At 41.1% G+C, this 17205-nt stretch overlaps 1 protein-coding gene across 9 annotated transcripts in view; it reads left to right on the top strand.

Moving 5' to 3' along the window:
- Positions 1–17205, top strand: part of LOC105472697 (phosphoribosylglycinamide formyltransferase, phosphoribosylglycinamide synthetase, phosphoribosylaminoimidazole synthetase) — a 38532-nt gene that overhangs the window by 19337 nt on the left and 1990 nt on the right. For all 9 annotated transcript variants that reach the window (XM_011726195.3, XM_011726196.3, XM_011726197.3 and 6 more), the window contains 8 exons: positions 1272–1366; positions 2306–2415; positions 2765–2963; positions 5377–5628; positions 5849–6001; positions 11735–11941; positions 12949–13086; positions 17035–17165. In XM_011726195.3, coding sequence (XP_011724497.2) covers positions 1272–1366; positions 2306–2415; positions 2765–2963; positions 5377–5628; positions 5849–6001; positions 11735–11941; positions 12949–13086; positions 17035–17165 — 1285 coding nt within the window. The remainder of the gene's footprint in view (positions 1–1271; positions 1367–2305; positions 2416–2764; positions 2964–5376; positions 5629–5848; positions 6002–11734; positions 11942–12948; positions 13087–17034; positions 17166–17205) is intronic.

The following is a 17205-nucleotide window of genomic DNA, read 5'->3' as shown; positions in this document are numbered from 1 at the left end:
GAACATTAAAATGCCATGCTAGAAATTTATTTTTCATTTAAAAATGACTAGAGTCCATTGAAATGACCTGTTTGAAGGGACTGCAATCTCAATTCTAGTCTGAATTATTTAAGTTATAAAGATGAAAAAATTGAAATGCCACAGTGTTAGTTGCTACCGGAGAAAGAGTTTTTTAAAATCAGTCTTTGTTTCCTATCTGAGAGTGACCCTGGGCTGCTGTCTTTATTTGAGTTAACTGCCAATGCACTCAACTGTATTCTGGCACCTTGTTTTTTTAATTATTATTATTTTTTTTATTTTGTATGCTTTTTAAAAAGACACTTCTATAAAAGCAAGCCAGCTTGTTTTTAATAAAACACATATTTATTCATGTATCACTGCATCCCAGCAGGCCAGAGTTCTCATTTTTGCAAGTCAAGACTACAAAATCTGCAGTGTCATTCACGGATTTGATCTCTAAATGTGCTGCTCCAACTTGTAGGTCTATACAGAAGGAAATGTAATGCCCTGAATATCTTTGCCTGGTTTTGCTTTTGTCATAGTGTTTCTTACTGTCCTCAGCTATTAGGAAACAGATACAGTTATATATTATTGCAATTAAGAACTCAGTTTATTTAGGGATACTTTGTGTACAGTTTTTACAAACCTGATTTTCATTTTTTTGACTTGATTAGGCATTCCTCTTGTTCATACCAAAAGTAAACTGAGAAAAGTTGTAGCAAAATATCAGTATGTCTACTTTTAAATAGATGGTTGCTAGGGTCTGGGGGTAGTGGGGAATGGGGAGTTATTTAATTGGGACAGAGGTTCAGTTTTACAAGATAAAGGGTTATGGAGATGGATGATGGGGCTGGGTGCATAACATTATCATTGTATTCAATACCATTGAACTTAAAAATGGTTAAGATGCTGAACTTTATGTTGTGTATATTTTACCTTAGTAAAAAAAATAGTTTAAATCAGTATGTTTAGCAGCCTGTGAGAAGTACTTCTGGAAGAAATAGGTGATTGAGTTAGAATAGCGGTTCTTGGGGATGATGTAATCAAATCAGCTGGGGAGATTGTTCAAACTTGTTTGAATTCCCAGAGCCTGCCCTAGACCAGTTAAATCAGAATCTGTATAGATGTGGGCCCAAGCACTGACTTTTAAAAATTTTAAGCACTTTAGGGGATGTGAAAATCACTGGGGATACCTTCTGCTTTAAATAATATTTTAAGATTAAAATAATTTTCCCTGGTGATTAGGTGATGACTTGTTTTTAATTCTTTAGGGGTTTGACTTACAAGGAATCTGGAGTAGACATTGCAGCTGGAAATACGCTGGTCAAGAAAATTCAGCCTTTAGCAGAAGCCACTTCCAGATCAGGTCAGTGATCCTATACTTTGCTAATTCATTAATGTTGATATACATTGTGAATGGATTTGGGTTTTATATTTAACAGGAATTTTTCCAAAGTAATATTTGGTTACTGTAAGTTTTGCCCCGCTTAAGCCAAACCCAGTCTTCTGCTTTCTTATCTTTAATATTAAGGAAAGTGTTTATCATCTGTGATGTTAAACTCAAAAGGATATGTATGCTCCTTTACTCTTTTTTTTTTTTTTTTTTTTGAGATGGAGTCTTGCTCTCTCTCCCAGGCTGGAGTGCAATGGCACCATCTCGGTTCACTGCAACTTCTACCTCCTGATTTCAAGCGATTCTCCCTCCTCAGCCTCCCGAGTAGCTGGGATTATAGGCACCCACCATCATGCCTGGCTAATTTTTGTATTTTTGTAGAGACATAATTTCACCATGTTAGCCAAGCTGGTTTTGAACTCCTGACCTCAGGCAATCCGCCCACCTCAGCCTCCCAAAGTGCTGGGATTACAAGCGTGAGCCACCACATCTGGCTGGTCCTTTACTATTTAATTACTGTCTTAATCAATTCTTTGAGCACATGGTGCAGTCTCTCATGCTCAGGAAGGGCATCTCTTGTTTCAGCCATTCTTATGAAGAAGTGGTATGTTTATATGTTATATAAACATTAACATATTGTATGTATGTTATATAAACATATTAACAACATATTAACATATTGTATGTTAATATGTTTAACCTGTTAACATGTTACATATTAATTAAATGATTACATTCTCCCAGTTGATTTGATTATGTCATTTCTGAGAACAGCTGTTTCAATCATCTATTTCTTCCAGAAGTATGTCTCAGGCTGCTAAATATACTGATTTTTTTAAACTAGTAGACATTTAAATCATTACACGTTTAATCTATTAAAATGTAGCAAGTAATTAATTTCCTCTCCAACAGGCTGTAAAGTTGATCTTGGAGGTTTTGCTGGTCTTTTTGATTTAAAAGCAGCTGGTTTCAAAGATCCCCTTCTGGCCTCTGGAACAGATGGCGTTGGAACTAAGCTAAAGGTAATCAGACACCTTTGTGAATAAAGGCCTTTTATGAAAGATAAGAGGAAGTTTACTGTATGTCAAATATATATTTTTCTTCTCTTGACATAATATGAGCTAAAAAGGACCATACCAAATAACCATGTAAAATGGCTAAAATATCTGCACATTTCTAATAACAAATTATTATTTAGATTATATTTGGATGGAAAGGTACTTTAGAGGATAAAGGGATACTTTTAGACCAAGCAGCTTGTCAGAATTTCGTGTTCTTTTGTTTTTAGGTGTTAAAAGCAGCTAGCCAAATGGATAAGATACAACTTTGAACTTATTCCCTAATGTGGATGTTTATATTGTTCTTATATAGATTGCCCAGCTGTGCAACAAACATGATACCATTGGTCAAGATTTGGTAGCAATGTGTGTTAATGATATTCTGGCACAAGGAGCAGAGCCCCTCTTCTTCCTTGATTACTTTTCCTGTGGAAAACTTGACCTCAGTGTAACTGAAGCCGTTGTTGCTGGAATTGCTAAAGCTTGTGGAAAAGCTGGATGTGCTCTTCTTGGTATGACCAGCCATTTTAATCAATAACATATCTTTCTTATTGTATTTTAGCCCTATATAAAAATGTGAGTGGTGCCAATATAACTAGCAAGGGAGACTGTATATCACAAGATGCAGCAAATGAAATATAGGTAAAACTACTTGAATTAAATTTAGAGCCTGCTACCTTCAAAGCCCTCCTCAAGGGTTTGTCCACTAGACCCGTACTCCTAAACTGTCAGGCCTTATCTTTCTTCCCAATTTTTGGCCACCTTTTAACATCCTCATCAGTCTCAGTAGCCTCCTCAACAAACAGGTCTAGGAGTTATTTCCTCCTTATTGGCCCTACAGTAGAGGCAGATGGGTTCCTGGCATTCCGATTCTTAACTAAAGCCAAATTTTCCCATAGAGTGACATAAATAATATATGCCCAAGTTTTATAGAAGTATCTCTAACTATACATGAAATATTTGAGCAAAATGAATCTATAGGTTGATCAAGAAACAAAACAACCACTTTTTTTTATTTAAAAAAAAAAAAAAGGGTCTGTCTCTGTCACCTAGTTTGGAGTGCAGTGGTTCAATCACAGCTCACTGCAGCCTTGACCTCCTGGGTTCAAGGGATCCTCCTGCCTCAGCCTCCCAAGTAGTTGGGAGCTACAGGCATGTGTCACCACACCCAGCTAATTTTTGTACTTTTTGTAGAGATGGGGTTTTGCCATGTTGCCCAGGCTGGTCTTGAATTGCTGGGCTCAAGCTATCTGCCCATCACAGCCTCCCAAAGAAACTGCCTCTTTTATATGACCATTTCAACCAGAAATTGTGCCATCTTGCATCCCCGCATGTGTGCACCTAATCTCAGCTGGTCTACCCAAGACCCCTTGAGCACCACCCTAGTCCTCCACATGACCCTTTTCCACTCTGACAAGATGAAAGAAACAACCAAACTAGAGGCACAATTACGTATTGATGGAAAAGGAACAAAAAGAAGTGGCTCAGCTACAGCAGATGACAAAAACTTCAGTTCTCCTTAAGAAGTTAAGGGTAAACAATATCTCTGGTATTGAAGAGGTGAGTATGTTTACAAATGAAGGACCAGTGATCCACTTTAACAACCCTCAAATGCTGGTAGCATTTCTCTGGGGCAGTAAACACTTTCACCATTACAGGCGATGCTGAGACAAAGCAGCTGACAGAAATGCTACCAGCATCTTAAACCAGCTTGGTGCAGACAGTCTGACTAGTTTAAGGAGACCGACTGAAGCTCTGCCCAAACAGTCTGTGGATGGAAAAGCACTGCTTGCTACTGGAGGGGATGATGATGATGAAGTTCCAGATCTTGTGAAGAGTTTTGATGAGGCTTCTAAGAATGAGGCAAACTGAATTGAGTCAACTTCTGAAGAAGAAAAAATGTGAAGTAACTAGGAGCTGCTATTCTACATTATGACTGCTTTCTAAAATTGTTTATGGATCTCATAAAATCTAGATCTCTAATATTTTAAGCCCCATTCCCCTTGGACACTGCAGCTCTTTTTAGTTTTTGCTTATATATATATTTTTTTCTTTTTGAGATGGAGTCTCGCTCTGTGGCCCAGACTGGAGTGCTGTGGCACAATCTCGGCTCACTGCAACCTCCACCTCCCGGGTTCAAGCAGTTCTCCTGCTTCATCCTCCCAAGTAGCTGGGATTACAGGCATAAGCCACCACACCTGGCTAATTTTTGTGTTTTTAGTAGAGACAGGGTTTGGCCATGTTGGCCAGGATAGTCTCGAACTCCTGACCTGATCCACCTGCCTCAGCCTCCCAAAGTGCTGGGATTACAGGTGTGAGCCACCACGCCCAGCCCACAATTTATTCTTTGTAGCTAATTAAGCTAAAGCAGCCTGGGAATAAAGTTTGAAACAAACAAAAATTGCCTTTCAACCACCATTTAGAACACAGTTTCTAATTTGGAGTCTGCCTATACCTTACATCTTGACGTGATATAATTGTAAGTAAAATGCTATACTTTTTAAGCTAGGGTGTTTGGAGTTGGGCAGTCCTGGTTAAGTCACTTCTTTAAGGCTGTACCATCAGCTGAAAAATGGACTGATTATAAAGATCAAATATATATGAAACAATTTTGAAACTAAACAGCTATAGAAATGATGTTATATTCAACTGAGCATTCATTCTGTGAAAGCAGTGGTGTTTGGAGGCTGCATACATGCTTGCAGAGGTGTTACCTAATCTCACCCTTTGTGGAAACAAGCGCTATTTCTCCTGAAATCTTGCTTGGTGGAAAGTTCTGTTAGACAGCTGGTAGAGTACATTTTCTTAAATGTTTGCGGTACATAGCCATGTGTTAATTGTTCATGTTAAGAGTAGCCTGTGCCACTGTTTCCTAGACAGATTTATAGATACTCTGATTTGTTTGCTCTTGTCTTATCCCACCAGGAGGTGAAACAGCAGAAATGCCTGACATGTATCCCCCTGGAGAGTATGACCTAGCTGGGTTTGCCGTTGGTGCCATGGAGCGAGATCAGAAACTCCCTCACCTGGAAAGAATCACCGAGGGTGATGTTGTTGTTGGAATAGCTTCATCTGGTCTTCATAGCAATGGATTTAGCCTTGTGAGGAAGATCGTGGCAAAATCTTTCCTCCAGTACTCCTCTCCAGCACCTGATGGTTGTGGTGACCAGACTTTAGGTAAACTCCCTCATGTTTAAACTGTCCTGCTTGGACATGTCTGAGGAAGGAAGCATTTAGTGGTTTTAGTCTCTCATTACTTAGAGCTAAAAGGGAGTGAATTACCTTGGTTTGCTACTTGGTCATTATTGTAGAACTCGTGTCATTCTCCAGAGTTGATTTTTATGTTTTGGTTTTCTATTCAAAGGCTAAGTTTTTATCTTCTCTCTTCAACATACAGGGGACTTACTTCTCACGCCAACCAGAATCTACAGCCATTCACTGTTACCTATCCTACGTTCAGGACATGTCAAAGCGTTTGCCCATATTACTGGTGGAGGATTACTAGAGAACATCCCCAGAGTCCTCCCTGAGAAACTTGGGGTAGATTTAGGTAAGATCACTAAAACAAACTTCTGTTCAGAAAATTGCTAAGGAAAAAAATGCATTGTGCGAGAAAACTATGGGTAGTTAGTGTACACATGATTACACATGGAAAATTCTTAATCATTGGGGGTTTTGGGAGGGAAAAACTCATTGACCCTTTTCTATCTCCTTTTGCTTCATTATCTGTATTTATAAGACATAAAATATGGTCATGTAATTGGTTTACATAAAGTTGAAGTACTCTAAGCAGATCCTCCAAGGGGATTGGTAACTTCAAGCTCTATTAAGGTGGAGCCCTACACACCGGGAAAGGAAATGTTAGCTATTAAGTAATCCATATGCAAGATAAAAGCACCTAAACCAAGGCATAGAGAAGGGAGGCACATTGGAGAATCATTTTATGCTTAGACGTAAAAAGAAGTCTCAGGTTTCTAGTTAAGCAGGTGAGTAGGTGATAACATCATTAACATAGGAAGAGTAAGTTTGGAGTAGAAAGTTTTTAAATCTTCAGTGTGTTTATTCCAAGGTGACTGTGAACAGAAGTTGAAGTCAGGCTGAAGATAAATTGGGTGGTTATTTGCACATAGTAATAGTTATAGCCAAGAGAATGAGGGAGACCAAAAGGTTGTTTCTCAAAGTAGAGTGACTGTAAAGAACAGTCCAAAGCAGAGGGTAAACCATGTAAAAGTATTATCATCAAATCAACTTGGATTTTTTCTTTTTTTTTTTTTTTTGAGACAGAGTCTCACTCTGTAGCCCAGGCTGGAGCGTAATGGTGCGATCTTGGCTCACTGCAAACTCCACCTCCTGGGCTGAAGCACTTCTCCTGCCTCAGCCTCCCATGTAGCTAGGATTACAGGCACCCACCACCACGCCCAGCTAATTTTGTATTTTTAGTAGAGACAGGGTTTCACCTTATTGGCCAGGCTGGTTTCGAATTCCAGGCCTCAAGTGATCCGCCCGTCTCAGCCTCCCAAAGTACTGGGATTACAAGCGTGAGCCACCACGCCCAGCCCCAAGGTAGGATTTTAACATGACACTGGTCCATAGTGTCAGGTACAGCACAGATATCTAGAATAAGCACTAGAAAAAGACTGGTGTATTTTAGAGTTAGGTCGAAAGGCAGTTTGCTGGACATAGATACCACCCACTAGATTGTTGTGGCAGAGTTGTGGAGACAGTGGGTAGAGATTTCTGTTTGAAGAAACATACTGGTAAAAGGGAAGTGGAATAATTTTATGCATGCAGCAAAAGTGAGGGACAGAGTCCTCCCTCCCTGTGTTTTTGTTTTTGTTTTGTGATGGAGTCTTGCTCTGTCACCAGGCTGGAGTGCAGTGGTGCAATCTCGGCTTACTGCAACCTCCGCCTCCTGGATTCAAGTGATTCTCTTGCCTCAGCCTCCCAAGTAGCTGGGACTACAGGCGCCCACCACCACACCCGGCTGATTTTTGTATTTTTAGTAGAGGCGGGGTTTCACCATGTTGGCCAGGATGGTCTAGATCTCTTGACCTAATGATCCACCCACCTTGGCCTCCCAAAGTGCTGGGATTACAGGCATGAGCCACTGTGCCTGGCCCCTCCCTTCCTTGTTTTTGTAGAATAAAGTCAGAGAAACTTTTCCAGCTATAGTCAACTAATACACATTGGCTTGAAGGAGTAGAAACTGAGGGAGTTTACATAAAATAACTTCCCTGTGAAGTATTAGTGAAATGAGCAGGCCTGGGATGGAGCTTGAAGAGAGAAGTAGATAAAGCAGTCAAGGTCAAACAGGAATGAGACAGCGAGCAGGACTGAAGGCACAGGTGAAGCTGAAGCTGCTCATGTAGTTTTTCTCCCAGAGTAAAAGCCTGTATATAACCTTGAAGCAAGAACAGAGAAAAATAGATTGGTTAGGTTGATCCAGCTGAAGTAAGCAGGTATTGGGGTCATTCATGGGGGAGAAGCAGTCAGAGAGAGAGAGGTGAGTAGGTTTGGTGAGCTAACCCAAGAGTCAGCGTATGTGAAGCTCGGAGAGAACTGAAGAGTCAGAGGTAGGTTGTGTGGAAGTGAGGAGATCAGCATGGGAAGCTGGGAGAGTCGTCCCAGCTGAAGACGGGATTTCAGCCTAGTCAGGGAAGCAAAACAGACAGGCCAGGCCAGGCTGAGTGGAGTCTCTTCCAGGTCCATGGACTGAGCATAGTAAGGAGTTGAAGGATTCATAGGAGGGTGAAACTAGGGGTTTAAGACCTTCCTTGGGTAGAAATGCTTTCTGATGAGCATATATAAGAACCTTAATAAGTTTTTCATTCATCATCCTTTTCAAGTAGTTAAAAACAGTGGCCTGCTGATGAATGGGGAAAGGAGCAGGACTGATTTGTGCATTTGCCAGTTTCTGTGTTATAAATACTCCCATCATAGCTGCTTTAAAAATGGCTGTTTAACAGTCTCTACAAGCTGGCTCTAGCACAGCACTAGTTAAAAACAACATAGTAGTCACCTCATTAAGAAACTGAAAGTTGATACAGCCATATTCCTGAAAGCAGTTATATTTTGAGTTACACAAATGTCTGTATTCCAGTAAAAGCCATTGCACAACTCCTTGCATCCAGCCTCTAAAGTTTCTTCCAGGAATCATACTTTGACAACAGATTAAGTAAGGGCTTCTGGGGTTTTTTTGTTTGTTTGTTTTTTATTGAGACAGAGTCTCACTCTGTCGCCCCAACTGGAGTTCAGTGGTGCGGTCACAGCTCACTATAGCCCCAACGTCCTAGGTTCAAGTGATCCTCCCACCTCAGCCTCCTGAGTAGCTGGGACCACAGGTACACGCCACCACACTTGGCTATTTTTTGTATTTTTAGTAGAGACGGGGTTTCACCACGGTGCCCAGGCTGATCTCAAATTCCTTGGCTCAGAGCAATCTGCCCACCTCAGCCTCCCAAAGTGCTGGGATTACTGGCATGATCTACCACACCAGGCCAGGACTTTTTGACATTAAAATTACAACTTACATTATTCATGAAGTACTTGTTTATTTATAGAAACTAGACTTTTAGTCTGTCAATGTTTTTTCCTATAAATACTTTGTAAAACTTCACTAAAACAAGATCATAGTTTGGTAATCTGCTACTTGCCCTGCCATTAAATATATCATCACTATCTACCTGTCTTAGTAGCATCATTTTTAATAACAAGTATTCCATTTTATAGATGTACCATTATTTAGTTTTAAGTTGCTATTGACTTTTAACTATTGAAAGCATAGTGAACAATGTAGTTACTAAATCTTCTGAGAGCTTAACTATTAAGAGTGGACATTTCCCAGCTACTATAAATGGAATTGAATCTAAGAGTCATAGACATGTGATTCATTTTTATGTTTATTTTTATTTAATTTTAATTTTAATTTTTTTTTTTTTTTTTTTGAGACAGAGTCTCGCCCTGTCACCCAGGCTGGAGTGCAGTAGCGCAATCTCGGCTCACTGCAACCTTCACCTCCTGGGTTCAAGCGATTCTCCTGCCTCAGCCTCCCTAGTAGCTGGGATTACAGATGTGCGTCACCACGCCCAGCTAATTTTTGTATTTTCAGTAGACACGGGGTTTCATCATGTTGGCCAGGCTGGTCTCAAACTTGTGACATCGTGATCCTCTGGCCTCGGCCTCCCAAAGTGTTGAGATTACAGGCGTGAGCCACCACACCCGGCCTCATTTTTAAAATTGTATCAACTCCAGGCTGGGTGTGGTGATGGCTCACCCCTGTAACTCCAGCACTTTGGGAGGCTGAGGTGGGTGGATCCCCTGAGGTCAGGAGTTCAAGACCAGCCTGGCCAACATGATGAAACCCTGTCTCTACTAAAAATACACACACACACACACAAAAAGCCAGGTGTGGTGGCACATGCCTATAATCCCAGCTACTCAGGAGGCTGAGGCATGAGAATAGCTTGAACCCAGGAGGCAGAGGTTGCAGTGAGCCGAGAGATCACGCCATTGCACTCCAGCCTGAACGACAGAGAAAGACTCTGTCTCAAAAAAAAAAAAAAATTTTATCAACTCCAAAGTATTAAAAAACTGATCATCAGCTGAGCATGATGGCTCATGCCCATAATCCCAGCACTTTGGGAGGCTGAGGCAGAAGAATTACATGAGCCCAGGAGGTCTAGACTGGGCAACATGGTAAGACCCTGCCTCTACAAAAAAAGTTTTTTAAATAGCCAAGCATGGTGTCGCATGCCTGTAGTCCCAGCTACTCAGAAGGCTGAAGTGAGAGGATCACTTGAGCCTGGGAGATCGAGTGAGGCGTGTTCATGCCACTGCACTCCAGCCTGGGCAACGGAGCCAGATCCTGTCTCAAAAAAAAAAAAAGACCGGGCACGGTGGCTCATGCCTGTAATCCTAGCATTTTGGGAGGCCGAGGCGGGTGGATCACAAGGTCAGGAGATTGAGACCATCCTGGCTAACATGGTGAAACCCCATCTCTACTAAAAATACAAAAACTTAGCTGGGCTTGGTGGTGGGCGCCTGTAGTCCCAGCTACTCGGGAGGCTGAGGCAGGAGAATGGCACAAACCCAGGAGGTGTAACTTGCAGTGAGCCGAGATTGCACCACTGCACTCCAGCCTGGGCGACAGGGCAAGACTCCATCTCAAAAAAAAAAAAAAAAAATCCAATAGATAAACGAAATAAATAGGCAGAACTGATCGTAAACCTTATTATTTAATAAAAAGCTAAGTTCACATTGGCTTCCCTTTCTTAAGAGCATCATAAATAATTTAATTTGGTATAGTTTTTTTTAAAAATCAGATCCCATAATCATAGATCCCGAAGAACTATCCATATTCTTTTTAAATTCAGAAATGTTGTGTGTGTGTATATAGGCCTTTACCTAAAAATTTTTATTAGAGATTTTTGTTGTATTATTTGTGATAAGAGAGAATGTACTCTTTTTGTTTTTCTTTTTTTTTTTTTGAGTTGGAATTTCGCTCTGTCACCAGGCTGGAGTGCAGTGGCGCCATCTCGGCTCACTGCAACCTCCACCTCCCAGGTTTAAGCGATTCTCCTGTCTCAGCCTCCCTAGTAGCTGGTACTACAGGCATGCGCCGGGCTAATTATTGTATTTTTAGTAGAGAAGGTATTTCACTATGTTGTCCAGGATGGTCTCAATCTCCTGACCATGTGATCCGCTTGCCTTGGCCTCCCAAAGTGTTGGAATTACAGGCATGAGCAATCTCGCCCACCGAGAGAATGTATTCTTATAGCAGACCTAGGAAGTCTAAATTTTAAAATGAATGAGAGGGAGAGGGTGTTGATCTGCATTCCATTAGCATAACTATTCCTGAGTAGTGTATGCATTTTCTCTAAATAAGTAGACAAGCCATCTAGTTTTGCATTGTACTTTGGGTGCATTTTGGTCATCGCAAAGACTCAGCCAAACATTCGCAAAAGGATGGTATACTGGCCTTTGCTGGAATTCAGCTACTAGCCTTATCTAATCCACTAGGGAATGTCTAAGGGTCTAGTTCGTTAATGTAGCACAAAACCTCATTCAATTGTAAGTACTGGCCAAGTGTGTCAACAAAAAATGTTCTTAATGTCTAAGGTACCAGTGGATCCCCAAATAAAAAGTTCTCAGAGGCCAGTTTATAGTTTTACTCTACATAAAATAGCAGAGCCTGATTATAATTTCCATATCTTTGAATATGTGCATACTTTTGTACTCTGTGTGAGAAGGTAGGAAAAATCAAACAATTCATGTCTATTTTCAGATGCCCAGACCTGGAGGATCCCCAAAGTCTTCTCATGGTTACAGCGGGAAGGACAACTCTCTGAGGAAGAGATGGCCAGAACATTTAACTGTGGGGTTGGCGCTGCCCTTGTGGTATCAAAGGAGCAGACAGAGCAGATTCTGAGGGATATCCAGCAGCACAAGGAAGAAGCCTGGGTGATTGGCAGTGTGGTTGCACGAGCTGAAGGTACTTGCTCCTTATTCATTTTTAGGTATATAATTTTAGCTGTATAATATTAGCTATACCTCAGCCTTGCCTCACAAGCTTTCTGCCCACCTTTTAGTGCAGCCATCGCTATGGCAACTATCTTTACACAGATGTAACATGACAGCACCCACCCCAGCAATACCACATATCTCTTCATTTCTACCTCAGAACTCTGAGCATTCATGCATGTACAACCACACCCCACAGGATCACTTCCCAAAGTAATCTCCCCACACACAAGACCTCATGGTTCTGCTTTGTCACTCAGCTCAGTTCAAGGAATAGCGAGCACCCTGACAAGTACTGTATCAGTCAGGACTCTGCTAGAAGTGCTAGAACTTGGCAGAGGGGCAGAAAATCCACTCAGATTCACTAACAAAGATGTCACATGCTCGCTTCGGCAGCACATATACTAAAATTGGAATGATACAGAGAAGATTCACAAAAATAAAAAACAGAAAAAAAAGAGTCAGACCTTGTTGACTTCACCTATATCTGCCTTTCTTTCCTCTATTGTGTAGGATTCATTTTCAAGCAGGTTCTCCAAATGCCGGAAAGATAACATGCTTCAGCTCACATTACAATAAAAACATCCCATATCAAGTCTTTAAATGGTTTTGCTAGGTCACATGCTTATCCCCCAGACCAGGAGGTCATGGCACTACTGTGGGTGGTCTCACTAGGAAGATTTGGGGAATAGGGGCAGAATACTGGCAGGCAGTTGTATATATCCACTATGTGCTTCAAGATAGTGATGTGATCTGTAGCTTTTAGTTGAAGTAATTACGTATGTTCACCTTTTGGAAGTTTTTATGAACGAATAGTGTTAAGTGATACAAAGGTGTTGTTCATTTTAGTCTTTGCATTATCTTATTTTCAGGATAAAATAAATATACCCTAAAGTTTTCATAAAATATTTTTCTTTCCATTATTCCTGTTAATTCACAATTGTTCTTTACTTATTTATGAATATGTTTGGAATGAAGGTTCTCCACGTGTGAAAGTCAAGAATCTAATTGAAAGCATGCAAATAAATGGGTCAGTGTTGAAGAATGGCTCCCTGAAAAATCATTTCTCTTTTGAAAAAAAAAAGGCCAGAGTGGCTGTCTTAATATCTGGAACAGGTGAGATATGGCTTCCTCTTCACTGTAGAGCTGTTGACTGCCCTTCCTTTCCTCCCTGCACTTTTTGAGATTGTAAGGATACTCTCGGCAGAGTCTAGGGACTGCAGGGAATCATGAGGGTTGTCTTTGTCTTTTCAGCATTCTTAGGCTTTCCACTTTTCTTAGGAATTTGAGACCGCTCCCAAAGAAAAAAGTAGAGGATTTCAGAAAGCCGGTTAAAGAGAAACCAGAAAAGATTGAAGTTCCAGCTCATTTTGTATCATAGCTTTGTTGTTGAAAAGTCTGAAAACAGTTGAGGAATTTGTATTGTTATATTATTAAGAAGTAGTAGTTTATGTTTGACCTTTATGGATAAAGGGGTAAAGTAATGAGTATTGTATTCTCTCAGATGGATGTAGCCTGATTTTTTTCCCTCTATTGTAAGTAACATTGCTATGAACATTCTTGCAAATATTCAGTATGTTCTTAAATGCGTATCTGATTTTTTTTTAATTTGATGGCCAAGATCATCATGATTCTTTTTGAGACAGTCTTGCTATGTTGCCCAGGCTAGAGTACAGTAGCTATTCACAGATGCAATCATAGTACACTGCAGCTTCCAGCTGTGGCCTCAAGCAATCCTTCCACCTTATTAGCTCGCCGAGTAGCTGGGACTGCAGGCATGCAGCACCACACCCAGCTCTGATATTTCTTCAGGATTCATTCCCAGAAGTTTAATTGCTTTACAAGTCGATCTTAAGGTTTTAATGTATTTTAGGCCCAAGTTGATAATAAAGCAAAGAAACTATTGTAAGGTGCAGCCATAAAAAAGAATAAAACCACATCATTTGCGGCAATATGGATGGAACTGGAGGCCGTTATCCTGAGTGAACTGCCTCAGAAACAGAAAACCAGATGTTGCATCTTCTCATGAGTAGGAGCTAAACAGTGGGTACATGTGGACATAAAGATGGAAACAATAGGGCCGGGCGCTGTGGCTCATGCCTGTAATCCTAGCACTTTGGGAGGCTGAGGCAGGCAGATAATGAGGTCAAGAGACCTAGACCATCCTGGCCAACATGGTGAAACCCTGTCTCCACTAAAAATACAAAAATTAGCTGGGCGTGCTGGCGCACGCCTGTAGTCCCAGTTACTCTGGAGGCTGAGACAGGAGAATCACTTGAACCCGGGAGACGGAGGTTGCAGTGAGCCAAGATCGCACCACTGTACTCCAGCCTGGCGACAGAGCAAGACTCCACCTCAAAAAAAAAAAGAAAAAGAAAAAAGAAAAAGATGGAAACAGTAGACAAAACAGGGAAGTGTGGGAGAAGGGGTGAGGGTTGAAAATTTTTCTATCAAGTATAATGTTCACTATTTAGGTAATAGGTACACTAGAAGCCCAATCCCCACCATTATACAATATTCCCATGTACTAAACAAGCGTGTATACCCCTGAATCTAAATGTAAAAAAAATTTTTTTAAAGAAACTATTGTTAATGGTCATAGCATAGTGGTTCTTGAGAGGGTCAATTTTTCTTGCTTAATTAAGCAGCTTATTTCTCATCAGTCAGTTTTGACATAATGTTATACTGTTTCTACTACAATGCTAGATCATAAGATACAATATTTGTAGGAGCAATTACATATCCTAAACCACATCATCTGCAGCAATATGGATGGAACTGGAGGCCATCCAGGAATATCCGTGCTTTTCACAATCTATTAATCCATTATCCCAAGAGGAAGGGAATTTTTTTAATTTTTAATTTTTATGGGTTCATGGTAGGTATATATATTTATGGGGTACATGAGATCTTTTGATACAGCCATACAACCTGTAATAATCACTTCCCGGTATTCATCACCTCAAGCATTTATTCTTTCTTTGTGTTACAAACAATCTAGTTATATTATTTCAGTGTGTTGTTTGTTTGGTTTTTTGAGATAGAATCTCACTCTGTCGCCCAGGCTGGAGTGCAGTGGCACAATCTTGGCTCACTGCAAACACTGCCTCCCAGTTTCAAACGATTCTTCTGCCTCACCCTCCTGAGTAGCTGGGATTACAGGTGCCTGCTACCATGCCGGGCTCATTTTTTGTGTTTTTAGTAGGGATGGGGTTTCGTCATGTTGGCCAGGCTGGTCAGGCTAGTCTCGAACTCCTGACCTCAGGGTGATCCACCTGCCTTGGCCTCCCAAAGTCCTGGGATTATAGGCGTGAGCCACCGCGCCCAGCCTCTTTCAGTTATTTTAAAATGTGTAATATATTATTGTTGACTATAGTCACCCTGTTATGCTACCAAACACTAGATTTTGTTCGTTCTAACTATATTTTTGTACCCATTAGCATCCCCTCTCCCTGTCTCTCCCAGTACCCTTCCTGGCCTCTGATAACCATCATTGCACTATCATCATGAGTTCAACTGTTTTAATTTTTAGCTCCCACAAGTAAGTGAGAACATGTGAGGTTTGTCTTCCTGTGCTTGACTTATGTCACTTAACTTAATGATCTCGTGTTCCATCCATATTGTTGCAAATGACAGGATCTCATTCTTTTTTATGGCTGAATAGTACTCCATTATGTGATGTACCACGTTTTCTTAATCCATTTGTCTGCTGATAAACATTTAGGTTGCTTCCAACTTGGCTATGGAGAATAAACATGAAACTGCAGATATCTCTTTGATACACTGATTTTCTTTCTTTTGGGTATATACCTAGCAATGGGATTGCTGGATCATATGGTAGCTCTTTTTTTTTAATTTTTGAGGACCCTTCAAACTGTTCTCCATGATAATTGTACTAATTTACATTCCCAATAGTGTGTGATGGTTCCCTTTTCTGCACATCTTCGCCAGCATGTTATTGCCTGTCTTTTGTATAAAAGCCATTTTAACTGGGGTGAGACAATACGTCGTTGTAGTTTTGGTTCGCATTTCTCTGATGATCAATGATGTTGAGCACCTTTTTATATACCTGTTTGCAATTTGTGTGTTTTAAGAAATGTCGCCGGGCGCGGTGGCTCAAGCCTGTAATCCCAGCACTTTGGGAGGCCGAGACGGGTGGATCACGAGGTCAGGAGATCGAGACCATCCTGGCTAACACGGTGAAACCCCGTCTCTATTAAGAAATACAAAAAACTAGCCGGGCGAGGTGGCGGGCGCCTGTAGTCCCAGCTAGTCGGGAGGCTGAGGCCGGAGAATGGCGTGAACCTGGGAGGCGGAGCTTGCAGTGAGCTGAGATCCGGCCACTGCACTCCAGCCTGGGTGACAGAGCGAGACTCCGTCTCAAAAAAAAAAAAAAAAAAAAAAGAAATGTCTATTCAGATCTCTTGCCCATGTTTAATCAGAGTATTAGATTTTTCCCTAATAAATTGTTTAAGCTCCTTATATATTCTGGTTATTAATCCCTTGTCAGATGGGTAGTTTACAAATATTCTCTCCCATTCTGTGGGTTGTCTCCTTACTTTGTTGATTGTTTCCATTGCTATACAGAAGCTTTTTCCATATTTACTTTAGTTGCCTATGCCAAGAGAAAGGGAATTTAGAAGCCTCACATATCACCAGTCTTTTCCAAGACATTTATTCAGAAAATTTGACAGTCCCCTATTCAAAACAGCACATCTCTTTTTTTAAGAAGTGTGAGTCCGGGTACAGTGGCTCACGCCTGTAATCCCAATACTTTGGGAGGCCAAGGTGGGCAGATCACCTAATGTCAGGAGTTCCAGACCAGCCTGGTCAACATGGTGAAACCCCATCTCTACTAAAAATATAAAAAAATTAGCCAGGCGTGGTGGCACATGCCTGTAATTCCAGCTACTTGGGAGGCTGAGGCAGGAGAATTCCTTGAACCCAGGAGGTAGAGGTTGCAGTGAACCAAGATCGTGCCACTGCACTCCCAGCCTGGGCGACAGTGAGACTCTGTCTCAAAAAAAAAAGTATGAACTCACTGTTGTTTTTCTCCCTTCTCAGGATCGAACCTGCAAGCACTTATAGACAGTACTCGGGAACCAAATAGCTCTGCAGAAATTGATGTTGTTATCTCCAACAAAGCCGCAGTAGCTGGGTTAGATAAAGCGGAAAGAGCTGGTATTCCCACTAGAGTAAGTGACTTGGGAAAATATCTTTCCTGTGGGCCATATT

The sequence above is a fragment of the Macaca nemestrina genome, chromosome 4 (genome assembly GCF_043159975.1).
Source record: "Macaca nemestrina isolate mMacNem1 chromosome 4, mMacNem.hap1, whole genome shotgun sequence".
NCBI classification, from domain to species: domain Eukaryota; kingdom Metazoa; phylum Chordata; class Mammalia; order Primates; family Cercopithecidae; genus Macaca; species Macaca nemestrina.
This window is presented reverse-complemented; position numbering and strand designations above follow the sequence as displayed.